We start from the raw sequence: 18,162 nt of genomic DNA, 5'->3' as shown, positions 1-18,162 counted from the left end.
CCTCCCAGGTGCTCGTAGAAACCGGATCAAAAGGTAAGTAAAATCGGCGGTCTATACACAACTGCGTGGCAGGCAACTGGACAAAACACAGGCAAAAAAAATAGTCGATAATCAAAAGAACAACAAAGGAGCTCGCCGGTGTACTCCTAAAACATCTAAGGGCCTCCCCATCCCCAAGACGATTGGAGCATGGGACCTCGCGCGCAGGCAGGACCGCCAACAGGCGTGGGAACGCTATCGCCTTCGACTCCGCCCGCGCCCCCCAGCATCCCGAAAAGCGAGGACAGAATGATCTCGTCGGGCAGCGGACCGTCGTCGTTCGTCGCCGACGCCTCCTGTCTCATCACAACGTCCTTAAACGTCGTCGGCGAGGCAACGGCGCTGCTTTGACTCCCGCCGCCGCCGCCGCCGCCGCCGCCGCCGCCGCCCGTTCCGCCGGACGACGAAAACATTGACGGCGGCGTCGTATTGTTTAGTATCTTACTCGTCTCGCCGTCGAGACTGTCCTCGGACGAAGGAAGGAGCGGAGGAAAGGAGGTTACGGTAGCGGCGGCGGACGAGGGAACGACGAAACTCGCCGGGCAACTGAGGCCGCTGTGAGGCCGAGTCGAGTCAATTCCGCCGGTTATATTGAACTGATTTCGAGTGGCCATCGCCTCCGAATACGTGGGCGGAGAGCGATGGTAATTCGGCACTTTGGCCGTCGGGAAGGACAAGACGGCCGCCGCCGCCGCCGCCGACGTCGATGAACTTCTACTGCGTTTTCGCGTTTCGTGAATCGCGACGGAATGCGGCGAACGATGTCGCGCGAACGTAGACGGCGGCGGCGGCGGCGGCGCAATCGACGACGTCGCGTAGACTCCGTTTCGTCTCGCCGCTGTTGCGGCCGCCGGCGGCGGATCGTTAGGGCTAAGCGGCGACGGCGACGGTCGAATAGGTTGGAAATATTTCGACGGCGTATAGGGAAGAAAAGGGTGTTGTTGAGCGACGGCGATTTCGTCGTCGTCGTACGTCGTCGTCGTCGTCGTCGGTGCCGTCGATAATTGAGTTTGAGGCGGGGCGTGTTGGCAGTGCGTCAGGTCGAGATCGGCGGGACGATAACGTCGTCGCGTCGTCGCGACGACCGTCGACGAATCGTCGTCCGTTTGACCGCTGCGATCTCGCACGATTTCCTGAAGTTTCTCCTTAAATGAATTTCCAGCGCTACTGCTGGATTCAATCAAGATCGAATTGTGGAGTGTTTGAGGGAGGGGCTGCGACGCCGTCGCCGCCGGCGGTGGTGGCGGCGGCGGTGGCGGCGGAAGCTGCGGGAGAGTTTCCGTCGACGTGAATTTCTCGCAATCGAGTTCCTTCGCTTGGGTCGGATCGACGGGGACGTAATTGCCGACGACGAGAAATCGCGCCGCCGAGACGACGTCGGCGAATTGCTGGCCGGCGATCATGCCGTTGACGTAGGAGAGAAGAACGCTTTCCGCCGTCTTCTGAAGGCGACGTTCGCCGCTCGGAATGGGACAATTGAGCCCACTCAGCTGAAACAAAAAAGAAACACGTCTATTACAACAGAGCAATTACGCGATGCTAAGTGGTCGACAGAAGTGCAACGTGGAAGTGTCTGGGAATAGCGTATGCGACGCACGGTAAGGTCGGAGTCGCCGCAGGCTGAGCGACGTAGCGGATACGCAAAAGAGTCTATACTCATAAAGAGGTCTCTCACGGACCCTCCCTCTCTTTGAACTAAATGCCGACCACCTTAGGGGGATCGCACGCGTCCCTATCATAATGGAGAGATCGTACCACTAGCATTTCGTTTAGAAACGTTGTTTGAGAAATTTGGATGTAGAAAATTTTTTCGCGGGTGTTCGCGCAACTGTTCTGCGTCGATTACAGCGCGGGGCTCGACAAATTAAATCGAAAGCGGCCGCCCTTGATAAATTAGGTGCCAATGTTATACGACACGGATACGTTGAGGGACTCATGGTAATATTATATTCTCCAATTAACTTACCGACGATGTGGCTTCGAGCGACGAAAGCGCCGGCGATTGAAACTGATTTCTTCGTCGGATTCCAACATAATGACACGTGAAAAAAAAGGGTCAAAGAAGCAAAAAAATTGAAAAATACTTCTCCAAAAAAATCTGAAAGGATATCTCGAATTCGTACGATTTCCCAATCGACGATAATTCACCGCCGGAAAAACGTGCTTGACGACTTTGCCGAATTCGCGCTGCGTCAGGAGACGCGACGACGACGCCGCTTCCGTGTGAGCATTGCAGCCTCTCCTACACACGAAACCCCATTTCCAGCCCTTGGGAATGGGAGACGGAAGAGAAAGAGAACGAACACATAGTGAGAATGCAATTCTAATTTTTCTATCGACGCCGTTCCGTCGTCCGCCGGTTCGTAATTGGCTCGCAGCCTTTTATCAATTAAAAATTTAATTAACGAAAAAATTCGTCGAAATTGACGCACCACTGTTGGGCTTCGACTTGAACTCGCTGAGAACGGCTCAATTTTGACGCATGCGGACTAAAAAAAATTTTCTCGAAAAAAATTTTTTTTCTCAAAAAGCTGACTGGCTAGCTGTGGGAGTTTTGGGCCTCCACGGACGTTCTCCGGTCGGCAATTTGAAGTAGAGAAGGAGTTTCTCTTTATCGGTGAGCCGATGAACTTGATCCTAAGGAGGATCGACCCCCCTCGCTGTTTTCCAAGTCCCTAAGTTCATTGTTCTCACCAACACGGCTTTGATTTTCTCCTGCGAGTCGATCCTGCGTCAAGCGTTCGAACCGGGATATAGAGACGAGTCTTTTTTTCTTTTCGCGCGACGACGCTCACCCGATGTTCTCGTCGAGTTTTCGCTCGACGTTGTGTCGGCCCTCCCTTTCGCCCGTCCTCTCGTCGGGGTCGCGTCGAGTCGAGGGAGCGTCGGCGGATACTGCTTCCATTTGCGGCCGCGTCGCTTGGCCTCAAACAGCATAAACGAAGCCGGCGAACATCGCAACGTGCCCTTGCTTTGTTCCCAGCACGTGATCGCGCGACTTGAAGCCTCGAGGCGGGGGGTGCTCGCGCAGGCGAGACCATTGAATCCAATAGTTTCGGCGTTTTAGCGTCGCTCGAGTCCCCCCGTCGGCGTTTTTGACGCGAAAAGACGGCCGACAGTCAGAACGCCGACCGACATCCCGGTCAAAATGCCGAGCCCAGTCATTGTTATGGCGACGGCGGCGGCGGGTCTCTGTTGGTTGACTTCCTTGGCTTGGACCGTGACGGAATGTGAGTGGAACACGACAATTGGAACTATCGTCGCCGACGACCGTGGTCGTCGAGATGCGACTACGGTCGGTCGTCAACTCATCGATAGAGCGATGCGCTTTTGTTGTCCTGGCGTTGTGACGGCGTGGCGATTTCGCGCCGTGTCGTTTGGAACGGTGCGATTTCAAGTGTGGCGACCCCCTGACGACGTCTCGTCATCGTCGTATCGTCTCTTGGGCGAGAATCGTATTCGCGTTCGTCGACTCGGTGCGCTTGAAATCGACGTCATAGATGGGGAACAAATTCGATTTGATGCGGGAGACGTCGTTGGATGGGTGCAGGAAGACTTTGATCTGTTGGTGTACGAGGAAGACGGCGAGAATAAGAACGCTCTTATTTCCTTTGACGGAGAACCGTCGAACGGCTCGACGACGTTTCATAACAGACGATATTCGGTCGGCTGTCGAATAGGAGGCATTTTGACGTCGTTCAATGGACTGCAGTGGATCCGAATGGGCGTTGAGTTGATGAAAGAAAAAGGGGAAAGAATAGAGATGAAGTTTATGGGTGGTTGGGGCAGAGACGGTATTTTGATATACGGACAAGAGGGTCTTCTTCATTTTTCCGTTGTCCTGACATCCGATGGCGTAGTGATCACGTACAATTTTGGAAAAGGATACGAGAGAACGAGCGTTGGAGGCAGAATCCAGACCGAGAAATATTCCCAGTGGAACTCTTTGACTATCATCCGAACTGTAGAGGGAAATCTGACTGTGAGACTAAATGACTTTGTAAAGGAGAGCCAGCTAATGACGTCCCATGATGGCGAATTGAATATCAGTTCCATTACATTCGGAGGAAGTTCCTTTGAAGAGGGCAGATTCGTTGGATGCATGAAAGAAGTTGCCTGGAATGGGTATAAAATCAATGAAAACGTTTACAGCTCCAGCGTTTCGGGGGACGAGCCCGTTGGCTTCAGTTACCAAGGAAGTGGCATTGCAACCATATCCTTCGTTGACTCAAGAGCATCCATTGAAATACCAAGAGGGCACAATGACATTAGCCTCGAGTTTGAATACCGAACGTACGAAAGAAACGGACTGTTGATGCATCAAAACTTGCCCGGACTCAACGGAAGTTACATCGCAGTTTACATCCACCGTGAACGCCTGCACGTTGACGTCAAACTAGACGGCGAGTGTCGCAGTAACGAATCCTGTTTCGCCTTTGAAGAAACAGCAAGCGATGGTGCCTGGCACTTGGTGTCCCTTGAAACGACTCACAGTGGAACGATCAAAGTATCTCTCGATCGCGAACCGAGTCGTTTCTTTGCACTGCCTCATTCGGTTACTCCCGTGGGCGCACTGACGTTGGGAGGAAGCGACGAGAAGGGTCATTCGGTGAAGGGATTTCTCGGCTGCTTGCGAAACGTGAAGGTGAACAGCGAGCTATTGGATATCATCAGCTTGACGACATCGTCACCGGGTGTTCTAGTTGGATGCTCGAACGAGGGTAACGTGTGCTCCAGCGGCGGCTGCAGCGATCCCTTTGGAGTTTGGTCACCCTGGCTGCCTTGGACATTCGTCTCCCCATCAGCGCAGATCAGAACTCGAACGTGCGCTCGTGCTGGTTCGTCTTCCGACTCTCCTCACTGTCTTGGAGACATGATACAGACTCACGTTTCGCCTGTCGACCGTCAGCCGATAAAATCAAGGCTTCTTTGCGTTGATACTAGAAAGGAGCATCCGACGAAGCACGTCGCGAGCTTGATTCTTCCTCCTCGGAATTTTCAGAATTCAATTAGAGTATCTTTCTCGACTGTCTTCAACGACGTTTTCGTTTTTGCTCTTTTCAACGTCGACGCCACTAGCTATCTGGTTTTATCGGTCAACTCCGAAGGGAGAATTCAAATTCAAATTCGTTTGAATTCCGACGGCGGTTTCGTTGGATTTCACGGGAATCGCGTCGCCGACGGCAACGTGCACGACGTCGCAATAACGCTCTCCGGAACGCACGTTTCGTTTCGAGCAGACGACGACGAGATCAAGTCGATCGAACTAGGCGATCCTTTGGACAACGTGACTACGATCCAATGGCTTTGGCCGCCTGTTAACCTGTTCACCGCCGCCACCGCCGCAGACCTGAGCTCTTTCGTCGGCTGCGTTGCACGTTTATGCGTCAACGGCGTCGATTTGGTCAAAGGAGAAGGAGACGGAGACGAAGGAGGGACGACGTTCGACGACAATTGGAATCCTGACGACGTTACTGATACGTCTCTGTTTGACGGATTTCTTTTGTTTTTGATTGGGGTGGCGGGATTGGCTGCTATAGTCGTCATCGTGAAACTGATTCACGTCTTTCACGCGACGAGACGTCGAGGACGATATAAGACGGAAGAGGAGGAAAGGGATGAGGAGAGGGGCAAGGAGAGGGGAAAGACCGTTTACTATTTTACCACCGCTGCGGCTGTTGCTTCTAGCAGCTGGAGGCATTCAGAAGGCCGACGAATATTGCCTCCGCCGTCTTATGCCGAGACAATGGCGTTCAGGGCTTCGTCTTTTCGTCCTAAGATGAAGGACAGTTATGTCTAAGTATTACTACATATGTCTCAATTTATTTCGCTTTCAAAAATCAAATAAGTCGTATTTTATCATTCTATATAGAGGTATAGTAGACGCGAATTATAATTCTGTGTGTTGCGAAAAATAAATAAATAATGGATATTTTGTGCTCACGTTCATGTGGCCAAGGCAGCGCGTACGCTAGACGCAAGAGGATGTCGAGAAGACGTTTGCTTCTCGTTTTCGTTCTTCTCGTCCTCGCCTTCAACGCCGTTCTTTTCTACAGCTTCTATATAGTCAATCCCAAGACTCTAGACGAGGTAAAACGAACTCGGGGGGGACGCCACAGCACCCAAACGATCTATCACTACCAGTTATACCACAAGGTATTCATCCACACTCACTACGACGCCGACCGGCTAAGCCAGAGACGCGAAGAGGACACAGGAACTAAAACAGAAGACAAAGACCCAACAGAACGTGTAGAAAAGCAGAAGGCAATACCTAGTACACCTGCTGCTAAAGTGAAGACTCCTAAGGCAAAGAAAGAGCCCAATCAGCCCATAGATACGAGTCGTACAGAAATACTTCCTATTCTCGTACTTGCCTGCAATCGGCCTACAGTAAGCCGATGTCTCGATCTATTGCTCAGGTTCGACTTAGGGGGGTTGGTGGGACGCGCGGATTATTTCTTCTCTGATTAGATACAGGGCTCAATCGACAGCCAGTCATCCCATTATCGTGTCCCAAGATTGCGGGCACGAGCCGACGGCACAGGCGATTCGCTCCTATGGGGATCAGATTCGTCACATCGAGGTATACATATATCTTCCTTCTTCTCAAAGGAAATTTTCTGACGTCCCTTAATTTTATTTAGCAACCCGACTTGTCTTCGATTCCCATGCAAGGCGGTAGTCCGGCGATGCAAGGCTACTATAAGATATCGCGCCACTACAAGTGGGCGTTGACGCAAATATTTGACGTCATGAAATACGATAGTGTCATCATTGTTGAAGGTACGCTACTAGTGACTTACGCCTTACGGGCATTGGGGGACGTGTTTGGATTGGGATCTCTAGACGACTTGGACGTTTCGCCGGACTTCTTCGAATATTTTCTGGCAACTCGGAAATTGCTCGAGGAAGATTCCACGCTCTGGTGCGTTTCGGCTTGGAACGATAACGGCAAGGAAAATCTCATTGATCTAAATAAGCCAGGTACAGTGTACTTAGAGGAAAAAGATCCCTATAGCATCTCTCTCTAGAACTGATCTACCGTTCTGACTTTTTTCCGGGTTTGGGATGGATGATGCGGCTCAGTTTGTGGAACGAAATCAAGGATAAATGGCCTAAAGCGTACGCAAGTGAATCACACCAAAAAAAGAATTCTAGCCTAAACGTCCCCCCTCCCCCTCCCATTGAACAGGTTCTGGGACGATTGGATGCGAGAATCAGAGCAGAGAAAGGGACGGGCGTGCCTCCGTCCCGAGATATCGCGAACGCGAACGTTTGGAAAGGAGGGAGTGAGCAAGTGAGTACCGTATATTATAGGGCCTATGGATTTTTCCCCCCGCCCTCAAACGATTTCTCCGCGTTACGTTAGAGGCCAATTTTACGATAATCACCTTCGATACATCGTTCTCAGCGATAAAAACGTTCATTTTTTGAAACAGGATTTGACGTATTTACTCAAGGTTAGTTTCCCAGGCAACCCTTATCTATTATATAACCATTTCTCTCTGGGGATTTTTATTAGAGTAATTATGATAAAGGCTTCGTAAGTCGCGTCTACAGGATCCCAACTCGATCGCTTTCCTCAATCGATTCCCAACGAGGCTGCGGAGATGCGAAAGAGGCGCGCGTCGAGTATCTAACTGCGGGCCAATTCGTTTCCTATGCCAGACAATTTGGCATAATGAACGATCTAAAAGACCAAGTTCCCCGACTCGCCTACAAGGGAATCGTCTCGTTTATGTACGGGGGCTGTCGCGTTCATTTGGCACCGCCTGCAAACTGGAAAGGATACGAGAATTCGCGAAAATAAAATCACTTATTTTTAAAAAGTGCAATTCGTTATTTTTTGGAGCACCGCCGCACGTGCAGCGATAGAGAATTTAGAATGTATAAAAATTAATTATGATTTAATAAATGTGGGGGTGCATTTCTGCCAGTAGTGAGGGGGACCCGGTGTTACCACAACTCTGATTCATCATCTACGATACCAGATTCGCTCCGTTCTTCCTCATTTTCTTTATTCCTATAATTGCCAGTCGTATTAGGATGCTCTAGAAGATAAAATCGGAAGAGGCTAAAGGAATTGCGGGGTTTTTATTACTGGCCAAAAGTTTCTGATTCGAATTTTTGCTCAAACGATTTCGATTTGGAGCCGTCGACGCTGGAGGTGACGCTGATCTCGACTTTGTACTCGTAGCGTCACCAAGGAATTCTTCCTGGAAGCTAGAACCATCTACGGTCAACAAATCAGATCTTAGCACTACCTAAGCCCCACAGGTGACTACCATCACCTGCAGAATTAAACGAATTCCACCTGGGACCTCCATTCTCAGCCGAATTCCTAAAGCCCTGGTAGAAACCAAGTGCATAATTGTGCGCAAAAAAACATACCATTTGTAAACAGCCTGGGTCTTGGAGAGTGCCTCTTTCCTTGCTAGGTGACCTCTGATGGCTGACTGTATGTCCGTTGCAGTTTCATCTAGTTCGTCGTCATCCGTGCCATTTACGTGCGGTGCGTCTTTTTCAAGCGTTTTCTCCATAGACGTGAGCCGCTTCTTTCTGTTCAAGTGTCCGCGGAAGACCGACTGTATTTCGACAGCCGCCTGGGAACAGCAGGAAAAAGAGAAGTGGTAAAATAACTCAAAACGAGATCACCTCTTCCTGTTCCTGCTCAAATTTCGTCTGCCGCTTCTGAATTAAAAGAATAATCAATAGGCTAAAATTCGAATCATAAGCGTGCGCGTGAGACAATTAAACAAGTTTTAGTTTGGAAAAATGTCTCGGTTTGTCTTGCATGAAATTGCAGGTGTAAACGTAAAATATAAAGCAGAGTGCAACGTGAAGGAAAAAAGAGAAGGGTACTTGATGGTGATGATGATGAATATTATCATCGATGATCAAGTATTCTTCTCTTCCTCAATCATACAAAATAATTACAAGGGACTGGCCAACTGTTCTCTCCTGTAATAAATTACAGACAAATTACAAGGGACTGGCCAACTGTTCCCTCCTGTAATAAATTACAGTGAAATTACAAGGGACTGGCCAACAGTTCTTTCCTGTAATAAATTACAGAAAAATTACAAGGGACTGGTCAACTGTTCTCTCCTGCACTAAATTACAGGAAAATTACAAACGACTGGCCAACTGTTCTCTAGTGTAATAAATTACAGTGAAATTACAACGGACTGGCCAACTGTTCTTTGCTGTAATAAATTACAGGAAAATTACAAGGGACTGGCCAACTGTTCTCTCCTGTAATAAATTACAGACAAATTACAAGGGACTGGCCAACTGTTCTCTCCTGTAATAAATTACAGAATAATTACAAAGGACTGGCCAACTGTTCTCTCCTGTAATAAATTACAGAAAAATTACAAGGGACTGGCCAAATGTTCTTTCCTGTACTAAATTACAATCAAATTACAACGGACTGGCCAATTGTTCTTTCCTGTAATAAATTACAGAAAAATTACAAGGGACTGGCCAACTGTTCTTTCCTGTAATAAATTACAGGAAATTACAAGGGACTGGCCAATCTCTCCTGTAATAAATTACAGTGAAATTACAAGGGACTGGCCAACAGTTCCTTCCTGTAATAAATTACAGAAAAATGACAAGGGACTGGCCAACTGTTCTCTCCTGTAATAAATTACAGAATAATTACAAGAGACTGGCCAACTGTTCTCTCCTGTAATAAATTACAGGAAATTACAAGGGACTGGCCAACTGTTATCTCCTGTAATAAATTACAGTGAAATTACAAGGGACTGGCCAACTGTTCTTTCCAGTAATAAATTACAGAAAAATTACAAGGGACTGGCCAACTGTTATCTCCTGTAATAAATTACAGTGAAATTACAAGGGACTGGCCAACTGTTCTTTCCTGTAATAAATTACAGAAAAATTACAAGGGACTGGCCAACTGTTATCTCCTGTAATAAATTACAGTGAAATTACAAAGGACTGGCCAACTGTTCTTTCCTGTAATAAATTACAGAAAAATTACAAGGGACTGGCCAACTGTTATCTCCTGTAATAAATTACAGTGAAATTACAAGGGACTGGCCAACTGTTCTTTCCTGTAATAAATTACAGAAAAATTACAAGGGACTGGCCAACTGTTATCTCCTGTAATAAATTACAGTGAAATTACAACGGACTGGCCAACTGTTCTTTCCTGTAATAAATTACAGGAGAATTACAAGACTGGCCAATTGTTCTTTCCTGTAATAAATTACAGGAAAATTATAAGGGACTGGCCAACTGTTCTCTAGTGCAATAAATTAATGGAAAATTACAAGGGACTGGCCATCTGTTCTCTAGTGTAATAAATTACAGTGAAATTACAACGGACTGGCCAACTGTTCTTTCCTGTAATAAATTACAGGAAATTACAAAAGACTGGCCAATCTCTCCTGTAATAAATTACAGTGAAATTACAAGGGACTGGCCAACAGTTCTTTCCTGTAATAAATGACAAGGGACTGGCCAACTGTTCTCTCCTGTAATAAATTACAGAAAATACCAAAGGGACTGGCCAACTGTTCTCTCCTGTAATAAATTACAGAATAATTACAAGAGACTGGCCAACTGTTCTCTCCTGTAATAAATTACAGGAAATTACAAGGGACTGGCCAACTGTTCTCTCCTGTAAATTACAGTGAAATTACAAGGGACTGGCCAACTGTTCTTTCCTGTAATAAATTACAGAAAAATTACAAAGGACTGGCCAACTGTTCTCTCCTGTAATAAATTACAGTGAAATTACAACGGACTGGCCAACTGTTCTTTCCTGTAATAAATTACAGACAAATTACAAGGGACTGGCCAACTGTTATCTCCTGTAATAAATTACAGAATAATTACAAGAGACTGGCCAACTGTTCTCTCCTGTAATAAATTACAGTGAAATTACAAGGGACTGGCCAACTGTTCTTTCCTGTAATAAATTACAGAAAAATTACAAAGGACTGGCCAACTGTTCTCTCCTGTAATAAATTACAGTGAAATTACAAGGGACTGGCCAACTGTTCTTTCCTGTAATAAATTACAGAAAAATTACAAGGAACTGGCCAACTGTTATCTCCTGTAATAAATTACAGTGAAATTACAAGGGACTGGCCAACTGTTCTTTCCTGTAATAAATTACAGAAAAATTACAAGGGACTGGCCAACTGTTATCTCCTGTAATAAATTACAGTGAAATTACAAGGGACTGGCCAACTGTTCTTTCCTGTAATAAATTACAGTAAATTACAAGACTGGCCAATTGTTCTTTCCTGTAATAAATTACAGAAAAATTACAAGAAACTGGCCAACTGTTCTTTTCTGTAATAAATTACAGGAGAATTACAAGGGACTGGCCAACTGTTCTTTCCTGTAATAAATTACAGGAAAATTACAAGGGACTGGCCAACTGTTATCTCCTGTAATAAATTACAGTGAAATTACAAGGGACTGGCCAACTGTTCTTTCCTGTAATTACAGTCAAATTACAAGACTGGCCAATTGTTCTTTCCTGTAATAAATTACAGAAAAATTACAAGGGACTGGCCAACTGTTCTTTTCTGTAATAAATTACAGAAGAATTACAAGGAACTGGCCAACTGTTCTTTCCTGTAATAAATTACAGGAAAATTACAAGGGAGTGGCCAAATGTTCTTTCCTGTAATAAATTACGAGAAAATTACAAGGGAGTGGCCAATTGTTCTTTCCTGTAATAAATTACAGTGAAATTAGAAGGGACTGGCCAACTGTCTGCACACGCTAATGCTTCCACATCGAATCTCTTACGTTCGCCTTGTGTTTTCTCCATTGATCTTGCAACTTTACGGCGGCCCTATGCTGCTCGTCCCTCTTCTCCAAGTCGCCAGATAAATGCCTCCTTATTTCAATTAATTGTCTACGAGTGATCGAAGCTTAAATTGACGTTCCTACTTTCTACGCTGCGCTGCATGTTCCCTAGCCATTTCATCATTTCGCTGAATTTCCCTAAGCTCGGCTACTTGTCCGTCAAGCGTCTCCTTAGCCTCGCGTTCAGTCCTCAACTTCTCTTCCATATCCTTCACGCTACTCCTTTCGTAAGAAACACGCAATACAGTAGTACCATTCCCCATGCAATAAGCTAGAGCACCTACTCTGTCGTTTCAGCTGCTGTACGATAGAATGCTCGATCTTCCTTCAATTTTCGTATCACGTTTCTCAATTTCGTTCGCTCGGCGACGAAATTCTCTTGGGACTCTTCCATTTCGGCTATTCGCTTCTTGAGTTCGCTATGACTTCCTTCGAGTTCTGCGAAGCAGATTGGGAACGTATAGCAGCGTCACTCACGTCACGATGCATACCTTGAACGTCGTGTTGGCGACCGGCTTCAGCTACACTCGCTTCTCGAGACGACTGTTCTAGCCTACTTTCGAGACTTTCTACTTCCTAAAAAACCGCTCATAAGACTAACAAACGAGTCGTCGATTCTTTGGTTATAAGACCTTCTATGGGGTACCTAATGGACACTACAGTAGGTGAGATTCTATACCATTTCCAGTTGCACTAGCCGAGACAGCATCTGCGATCGATTGTAGTCGGCGTATTTGTCCTCTACCGCGCCCTTCGTTTCTGATAAGACAGATGACTTGGTTCCCATTTATTTCCAACTTGTGGTGGCTTACTCGTCAAAGTATCTCCTTTTCCTTGCGGTGTTCTCATTGCTCTTTCTAAGTCTCCTTTGAGGCATGCATTCTCGCTCTCGAGCTCTTTATTCGACGCTATCAACATCCAAGTCAGTGGATATAATCTCCAATTATTATATTATTCAAAACCTGATAATCGAATTACGGCGGCGTTCAACGCCTTCATTTTAGTACGCGTCTCCTTTGATACGTCCCTTGAACGATATATTTGAAAAACCACGCTCTACCCAACAAGCCAAATTTTACTTTGAATCATACGTAGTGGCTGGTCTTTCTTCTATGACACGTCTTAATCGCAGTACCTGAATTTTACACGTGGAGGAATCGTCATATTTTAAATGTAGGCCCGTACTTCGCTATAATACATTTCTGCCTGAATTTCTAATTCTTGAATATTTGTCGTTTTGAGATCTTTAGCCAGTTTGCTGGACAAAAAAACAATAGCGAGACTTTTGTACGTACAGTAAATAACTTTTCTACTTGTAAGCGGCTTCTTTTTCTCTAAGAGCTCTTTCTATACTGTGCACTTGTTGTTTCAGAGATGTCACAGCCTTGAAAAGTGGAGCAATCGCTGACGTTTTCCTACTGTACGCTTCATTGCTTTACTCACCGCTGCCGTAGAGTCGGTACGCCTTTGCGTCAACGTTCGTGTGAGATCAGATCGCTAAAAGCAAAAGAATAAATAACGGCCAATGGAAGCAATAGTTGGCTTACAGCTACTTGGCCTGAACTCAGCATGTCTTCGATTTGTTTATCCTAAAAGCAAAAGGAGGGGTGTCAGCCCTAGGAAATGCGAGTCTATACACATCTCTTTGCCTTTTTCAGTAGTTCCTCTTCCTGTCTTCTCACTCTGGTTACCAATATATTTTTGCTTTCTTTTTCGGCCACAAGAACCTGTGTGTAGTGAAGACAATGCCGACCTTTTCCTAACCCACTACTCCATAATACCCTTTTCAACTCTTGGATCTCGTCGTACATATCTTCCTGTGACTTGAGCCCAGGCAGACCTAAAAAACAAACATAGGACTGTCTCTTTGAATCCCATCAGCATCAGCAATATATACATACCAGCTGCACTCCTGGTTCTTGTTCGCTGCATCGATTTCCCCATGAAATCGCTGCTCCTCGACTAAGATGAAATCTCTATTGGCCCAGATATACAGTTCAACATATAGTACCGTCATCAGATCCTTGAGATACGACGTTACTGCTGTGGCTGATGTAGCAGACTCAGGTTTTCCTCCCATCCACGTACTCGCCTTCGTTCCCTCGCTGCTCAGCCCTCTTCCACGATCCGCTCTCAACGCTGATAGCCAATGTTCGCGAGCCGTTTTGCCAGCTGCTGTAGCGAAGGTCGGGGCTGCCATTTTTTTGCCAGGGACGAATTGTCCCCCGCGAGGACCAGAGCCGGGCGTCGGAGCGGAAGGACGCGGGGGAGCATAGGGAGATACTGGGGAAAAAAAATCAATCAGTAGTTTATCAGGTAAGACAACAGGTCTCATTATTAGAATCAAGTATGTAGAGCTTTGCTGGTCGTTTAGAGACTACGGTTCTACTAGGCATGATGTTGCTTAGTTACGACGGAAAAATCTAAAGCGAAGAAGCGATGACTGCATAACGCACTGCTGTGAGAGGTTGCAAAGAGACTCTCGGGTCTCTTTGGTCTGACTGTGCGACGGTTTCGGCGCTTACCGATCTTTGAACTTCTCCTCGTCACCGATCGTCCGACGTTTTTCGGTTTTGACGGCGGACGAGGAAGGGAACCGACCGATATTGTCGCAATCTCTTCTGAAACTTCGGAATACGCATCGTCTGAATAGCCGTTTGTGGCCATTTTCGCAGTTGTTGCTCGGTTCCTGTTGCTCAGGGCTTTTTGTAGCGTACGTTATAAAGGTACACTCGTTGACACCTTCCAGGGCACACCTTCGTCCTTGTTGCCAATCTGTCAATCTCTGCTGAAGTCCAGAAGTCATTTCAATGGCTGGTAAGGCCTTAGGACCGTAGCCGATTGACTTGAATCTATCTAGCAAGCTAATCTTTGCAGATTACACCAAATTGAAAGTGAATCGGGATGAAATAATCGAAGCGGCGAAAAGGATTCGAACGAGGTGGCGAGATATTGGCGAAATTTTGGGACCGGAACCCAGATTCCAATCGCATGAACTGGACGGATTCGGCGAAGGGAGAGATGATCGCGAGCGAGCTAAGAATATGCTCAAAGCGTGGGCAGAAAAGCACTACACGAAAGCGACTAGAGAGCATCTTATTGAAGCAATGAAGGAGGAAGGCTATGGAGAACAAATCTCCGAAGTTTTCAAAGCTAGTTCTGCTCAACCGACTCCAATAGAAGTTAGGAGCGATGGTGTGCCTGAAGAAGAAGAAGACATCACAAAGTATGAGAAAAACGTTGGCAAGATTCTAATTGTCAACAATTTTAAATCCAAAAATTCCAAAGAGAGAATCGGTTCCAAGGAGGACGGTGATCGTCTTGTCAAGATCTTCCACGAAGATATGAAATTTGAAAGAGGCTCCAGTCAGCGCCAAATTCAAATAGTCAACGAAACCAAAGATCAAATTCTTGACGCGGTGAATTCATTCGTCCACGAGGACTTCACCGGGTATTCCTGCTCCGTTTTCATTCTCATGTCCCACGGCAACGAATCCTCATTCTTCGATGTCAACAATGAAGAAATCGAAATCGTTCGCATTCTAAATCTTTTCAAGAGCAAGCAATTGGAAGGCAAGCCTAAGCTCTTTTTCTTCCAAGCGTGCCGCGGCGAAGGGCATGCTGGTACTGTGGCCTCGGATTGCCATAAAAGCGAGGAGAGTTCTCCTCCCGTTGAATCTGACCTTATCAGTATTCCATCCATGCCCAATAGCGCCGATTTCTTTATTGGGTACTCTTCGTCGTTTGGAGATCGGTCGTTTCGTTATCTTGGCGAAACGAGTCGCGGCTCCTGGTATATGCTTCGTTTGGTCGAAGTGATCAAGAAGTATTACACCCGTCGTGATGTGGCTGCGATTCACTGTATGGTGAATCGCTTGGTTTCAGAAGATCGTGGGCATATGGATCTAGGCGGCTCAGAAGTGATGCAAGCTCCTCAATTTGTCTCCAGTCTGAGAGGAAAGTTCTATCTTTGTAACTATGTACCTCCTCAGTAAGTTCTTTTGTGCACTTTGTCTTTTTTAGCCACTTTTTCGATTTTTTGTTGCGTTGAAGGTACAAACAGTAGCTCTAATGTTGCAGAAGAATTAGAGAATTTTGTCATCTTTGTAGTTCTTTTGGTCTACGTTGATCTATCCAAGTTTTCTGTTTTCTGTTCGACAGCATACAGGTATGTGGCTTAGCAAGTCCGACTACAGGACGACGGAAGCAACGCATTTGGACCAGATCGCACGAGCAGAGCCCAGCATCATTCTCAAACAACAGCACAAGACACCGTCCCGTTAAAAATCAACCCTGGTGAAATAACGCAGGAAATGAAGATTCCCCTGGAAGGATACCAAGAAATGCCACAACCAAATTAGCTAAGACAACTTAGTATCAGGTATAGACCTCTGTAAATCGTTCAGAAACTACTAAGCATGATGAACCTATAGGAAAACTTCAATCTAGAGCAGAAATTGTTCTCTGCTTCCGTATGTCATCGAGAGATGCTCGATACGTTGCTATATACGTTTTCTGGCGGCGGCTAGCCGAACAAGAGGACGTGGGAGGAGGAGAGATGTAGCTAATCGCTAATTGTTCGACGTCAATATATCTAGTGTCGTCCATTCGTTCTCGCTGTGAAGGGGGCCCCCGTTCGAGTTTACAAGGCTCAATCGAAAATATTCCGCAGATCCTGCTTTGTTCTTCGTTTAGCTTCGAGTAGCGAGGGAAATTATGGCGATTGGTAGCGGCGATCGAGGAAATTAGGGCGATTTTTTAGCGGCGGACTTCGATCTTTCTTCTCGTCGCTCGTCTGTGCCCTTTCTCTTGCCTATACGAATACTTAAACGACCCACATTCCGAAGTTTAGAAGAGATGGCGACATTTCCTCGCCCGCCGTCGAAGCCGTCGAGTCGTTTTGTGGCCATCTGAACGGTTTTTGTGGTCATAGCGTACGTTATAAGGTGCGTTCACACCTTCGTCCCTTGTTGTCGATCTGTCAATCCAATCTGCCGTCAATCTGAATCCAGAAGTCATTTGAATGGCTGGTAAGGCTTTGGGACTGTAGACGATTGCCTTGACTCTGAGCAAGACACTATAGCTACAATGTATCTAATCTGTGCAGGTTACCTTGACACGAAAGTGACTCGGGATGAAAGGATCGAAGTGGCGAAGAGGATTCAATTGCATTGGCGACGAATTGGTGACATTTTGGGACCGGAGCCCAGATTCCAATCATATGACCTGGACGGATTCGAGCAAGAGAGAGATAATCGGGATCGAGCTCAGAGTATGCTGGACGCTTGGGCAAACAAGCACCATACGAAGGCGACTAGAAGGCATCTTATTAAAGCAATGAAGAACGAAGGCTATGGAGCTCAAATAGCTGCAGTTTTTGAAGGCAACAGAAACTGAGTGAATTTCTAAATAATAATAATTTATCAGTGTCTCTAGGATATTCTGATTGATTCAGGCCAAGCACCTTGTTTAAACGTCTTTGTACGCCTCTTTTTTCGTCCTTCTTTTATACGACCGCCTGTTTCAACCGCATCAAATCTCATAATTGTCATTCTTCTATGTATTTCTGAAGCTTTGCACTTCGTTCATTCATGATTGCAAGCCAAAATGTCACTCTTATGCTCCTGTTGCAAATCTAGAGCAATTCTGTGCAGGAAAAGAGGCTCGCCGAGCAGTTTTGTAGACTGTACGTTCTCGTCGAGGTAGGTCTTCGCATTTTCGTCGTTCATGACGTCATTTCTGGGAGAAAGAAAGCTGATCTCTGTCGACAGAATGAATTTCATCAAAATATAGCAATGGCACGAAGCTCAGCGAGAAAAGAGCTAGGAGAGGCCCCGAGGTGCAACGTGCGTTAGATCACGTGCGGGAAAAGGGCGTCACGTATCCTCACGCCACCGGCATTTTGAATCAACGTTCTTTTTTCTCCGTTTGTCTCAAAATTGAGTGCAGCCTTCCTCACAACTCGTCGTTACCATCCTAAACGTGGCAGAAATGTCAGAAGAGCGCAATCATGGTAAAAAACGAGGTGTTGCTGCTAGAAAATGCGACCGTCTCAACATTTAGAGTGCCCCAAGTCCACTATATAAAGCGGGTACATTGCTGCTGTCAGATCGTGCTTACTTCCTTCGCTAGCTGGAGTTCTGAACTTGTGCGCTCGGTCCAGAGTCAGACTCGATCCCGGAGCTGCGAGCGTCACCTATTGGGCGTACGTTGTCCAGGAGCAACGGCGCGTCAGTGATTACAGGCACTCTGTGAGCAATCACT

At 46.5% G+C, this 18,162-nt stretch overlaps 4 protein-coding genes and 1 long non-coding RNA gene across 7 annotated transcripts; 3 read left to right on the top strand and 2 right to left on the bottom strand.

Moving 5' to 3' along the window:
• Positions 1–34: 34 nt before the first annotated feature.
• On the bottom strand, positions 35–5,800 carry LOC136196315 (DNA-binding protein RFX7-like). Its single transcript, XM_065985838.1, has 8 exons — positions 2,835–5,800; positions 2,734–2,767; positions 2,576–2,676; positions 2,472–2,528; positions 2,344–2,418; positions 2,150–2,281; positions 2,006–2,081; positions 35–1,529 (listed from the first exon to the last, which is right to left on the bottom strand). The coding sequence occupies exons 1-8, from the start codon at positions 2,942–2,944 to the stop codon at positions 156–158; spliced, it is 1,959 nt and encodes a 652-aa protein (XP_065841910.1). The 5' UTR covers positions 2,945–5,800; the 3' UTR covers positions 35–155.
• Positions 5,801–6,011: 211 nt separating this feature from the next.
• Positions 6,012–7,973, top strand: LOC136196321 (alpha-1,3-mannosyl-glycoprotein 2-beta-N-acetylglucosaminyltransferase-like). 3 transcript variants are annotated; one of them, XM_065985850.1, is made up of 9 exons: positions 6,013–6,129; positions 6,184–6,461; positions 6,514–6,625; positions 6,687–6,825; positions 6,889–7,026; positions 7,074–7,164; positions 7,235–7,339; positions 7,412–7,502; positions 7,565–7,973. In XM_065985850.1, the coding sequence occupies exons 1-9, from the start codon at positions 6,025–6,027 to the stop codon at positions 7,850–7,852; spliced, it is 1,347 nt and encodes a 448-aa protein (XP_065841922.1). In that variant the 5' UTR covers positions 6,013–6,024; the 3' UTR covers positions 7,853–7,973. The 3 variants fall into 3 exon arrangements, with proteins under 3 accessions (XP_065841920.1, XP_065841922.1, XP_065841919.1); XM_065985848.1 differs by having other exon boundaries at positions 6,012–6,129; positions 6,196–6,461; positions 6,687–7,026; XM_065985847.1 differs by having other exon boundaries at positions 6,687–7,026.
• LOC136196312 (IQ domain-containing protein E-like) lies at positions 7,840–14,604 on the bottom strand. Its single transcript, XM_065985836.1, has 22 exons — positions 14,424–14,604; positions 13,910–14,181; positions 13,800–13,860; positions 13,680–13,738; positions 13,548–13,625; positions 13,446–13,487; positions 13,342–13,395; positions 13,212–13,282; positions 13,084–13,156; positions 12,978–13,033; positions 12,861–12,925; positions 12,711–12,806; positions 12,578–12,657; positions 12,390–12,474; positions 12,183–12,336; positions 11,983–12,120; positions 11,839–11,929; positions 8,698–8,733; positions 8,434–8,645; positions 8,334–8,383; positions 8,144–8,275; positions 7,840–8,093 (listed from the first exon to the last, which is right to left on the bottom strand). Exons 1-22 carry the CDS (start codon positions 14,563–14,565, stop codon positions 7,999–8,001), a joined length of 2,142 nt encoding a protein of 713 aa, XP_065841908.1. The 5' UTR covers positions 14,566–14,604; the 3' UTR covers positions 7,840–7,998.
• Positions 14,605–14,615: 11 nt separating this feature from the next.
• Positions 14,616–16,028, top strand: LOC136196325 (caspase-6-like). The gene is made up of 2 exons (XM_065985857.1): positions 14,616–14,715; positions 14,776–16,028. The coding sequence occupies exons 1-2, from the start codon at positions 14,709–14,711 to the stop codon at positions 15,891–15,893; spliced, it is 1,125 nt and encodes a 374-aa protein (XP_065841929.1). The 5' UTR covers positions 14,616–14,708; the 3' UTR covers positions 15,894–16,028.
• Positions 16,029–16,835: 807 nt separating this feature from the next.
• Positions 16,836–17,461, top strand: LOC136196329 (uncharacterized). Its single transcript, XR_010672136.1, has 3 exons — positions 16,836–16,928; positions 17,006–17,281; positions 17,335–17,461. It is a non-coding gene; the product is annotated as an uncharacterized lncRNA (long non-coding RNA).
• The last annotated feature ends 701 nt before the right edge of the window (positions 17,462–18,162 follow it).

Source organism: Oscarella lobularis, chromosome 15 (assembly GCF_947507565.1).
Source record: "Oscarella lobularis chromosome 15, ooOscLobu1.1, whole genome shotgun sequence".
NCBI classification, from domain to species: domain Eukaryota; kingdom Metazoa; phylum Porifera; class Homoscleromorpha; order Homosclerophorida; family Oscarellidae; genus Oscarella; species Oscarella lobularis.
This window is presented reverse-complemented; position numbering and strand designations above follow the sequence as displayed.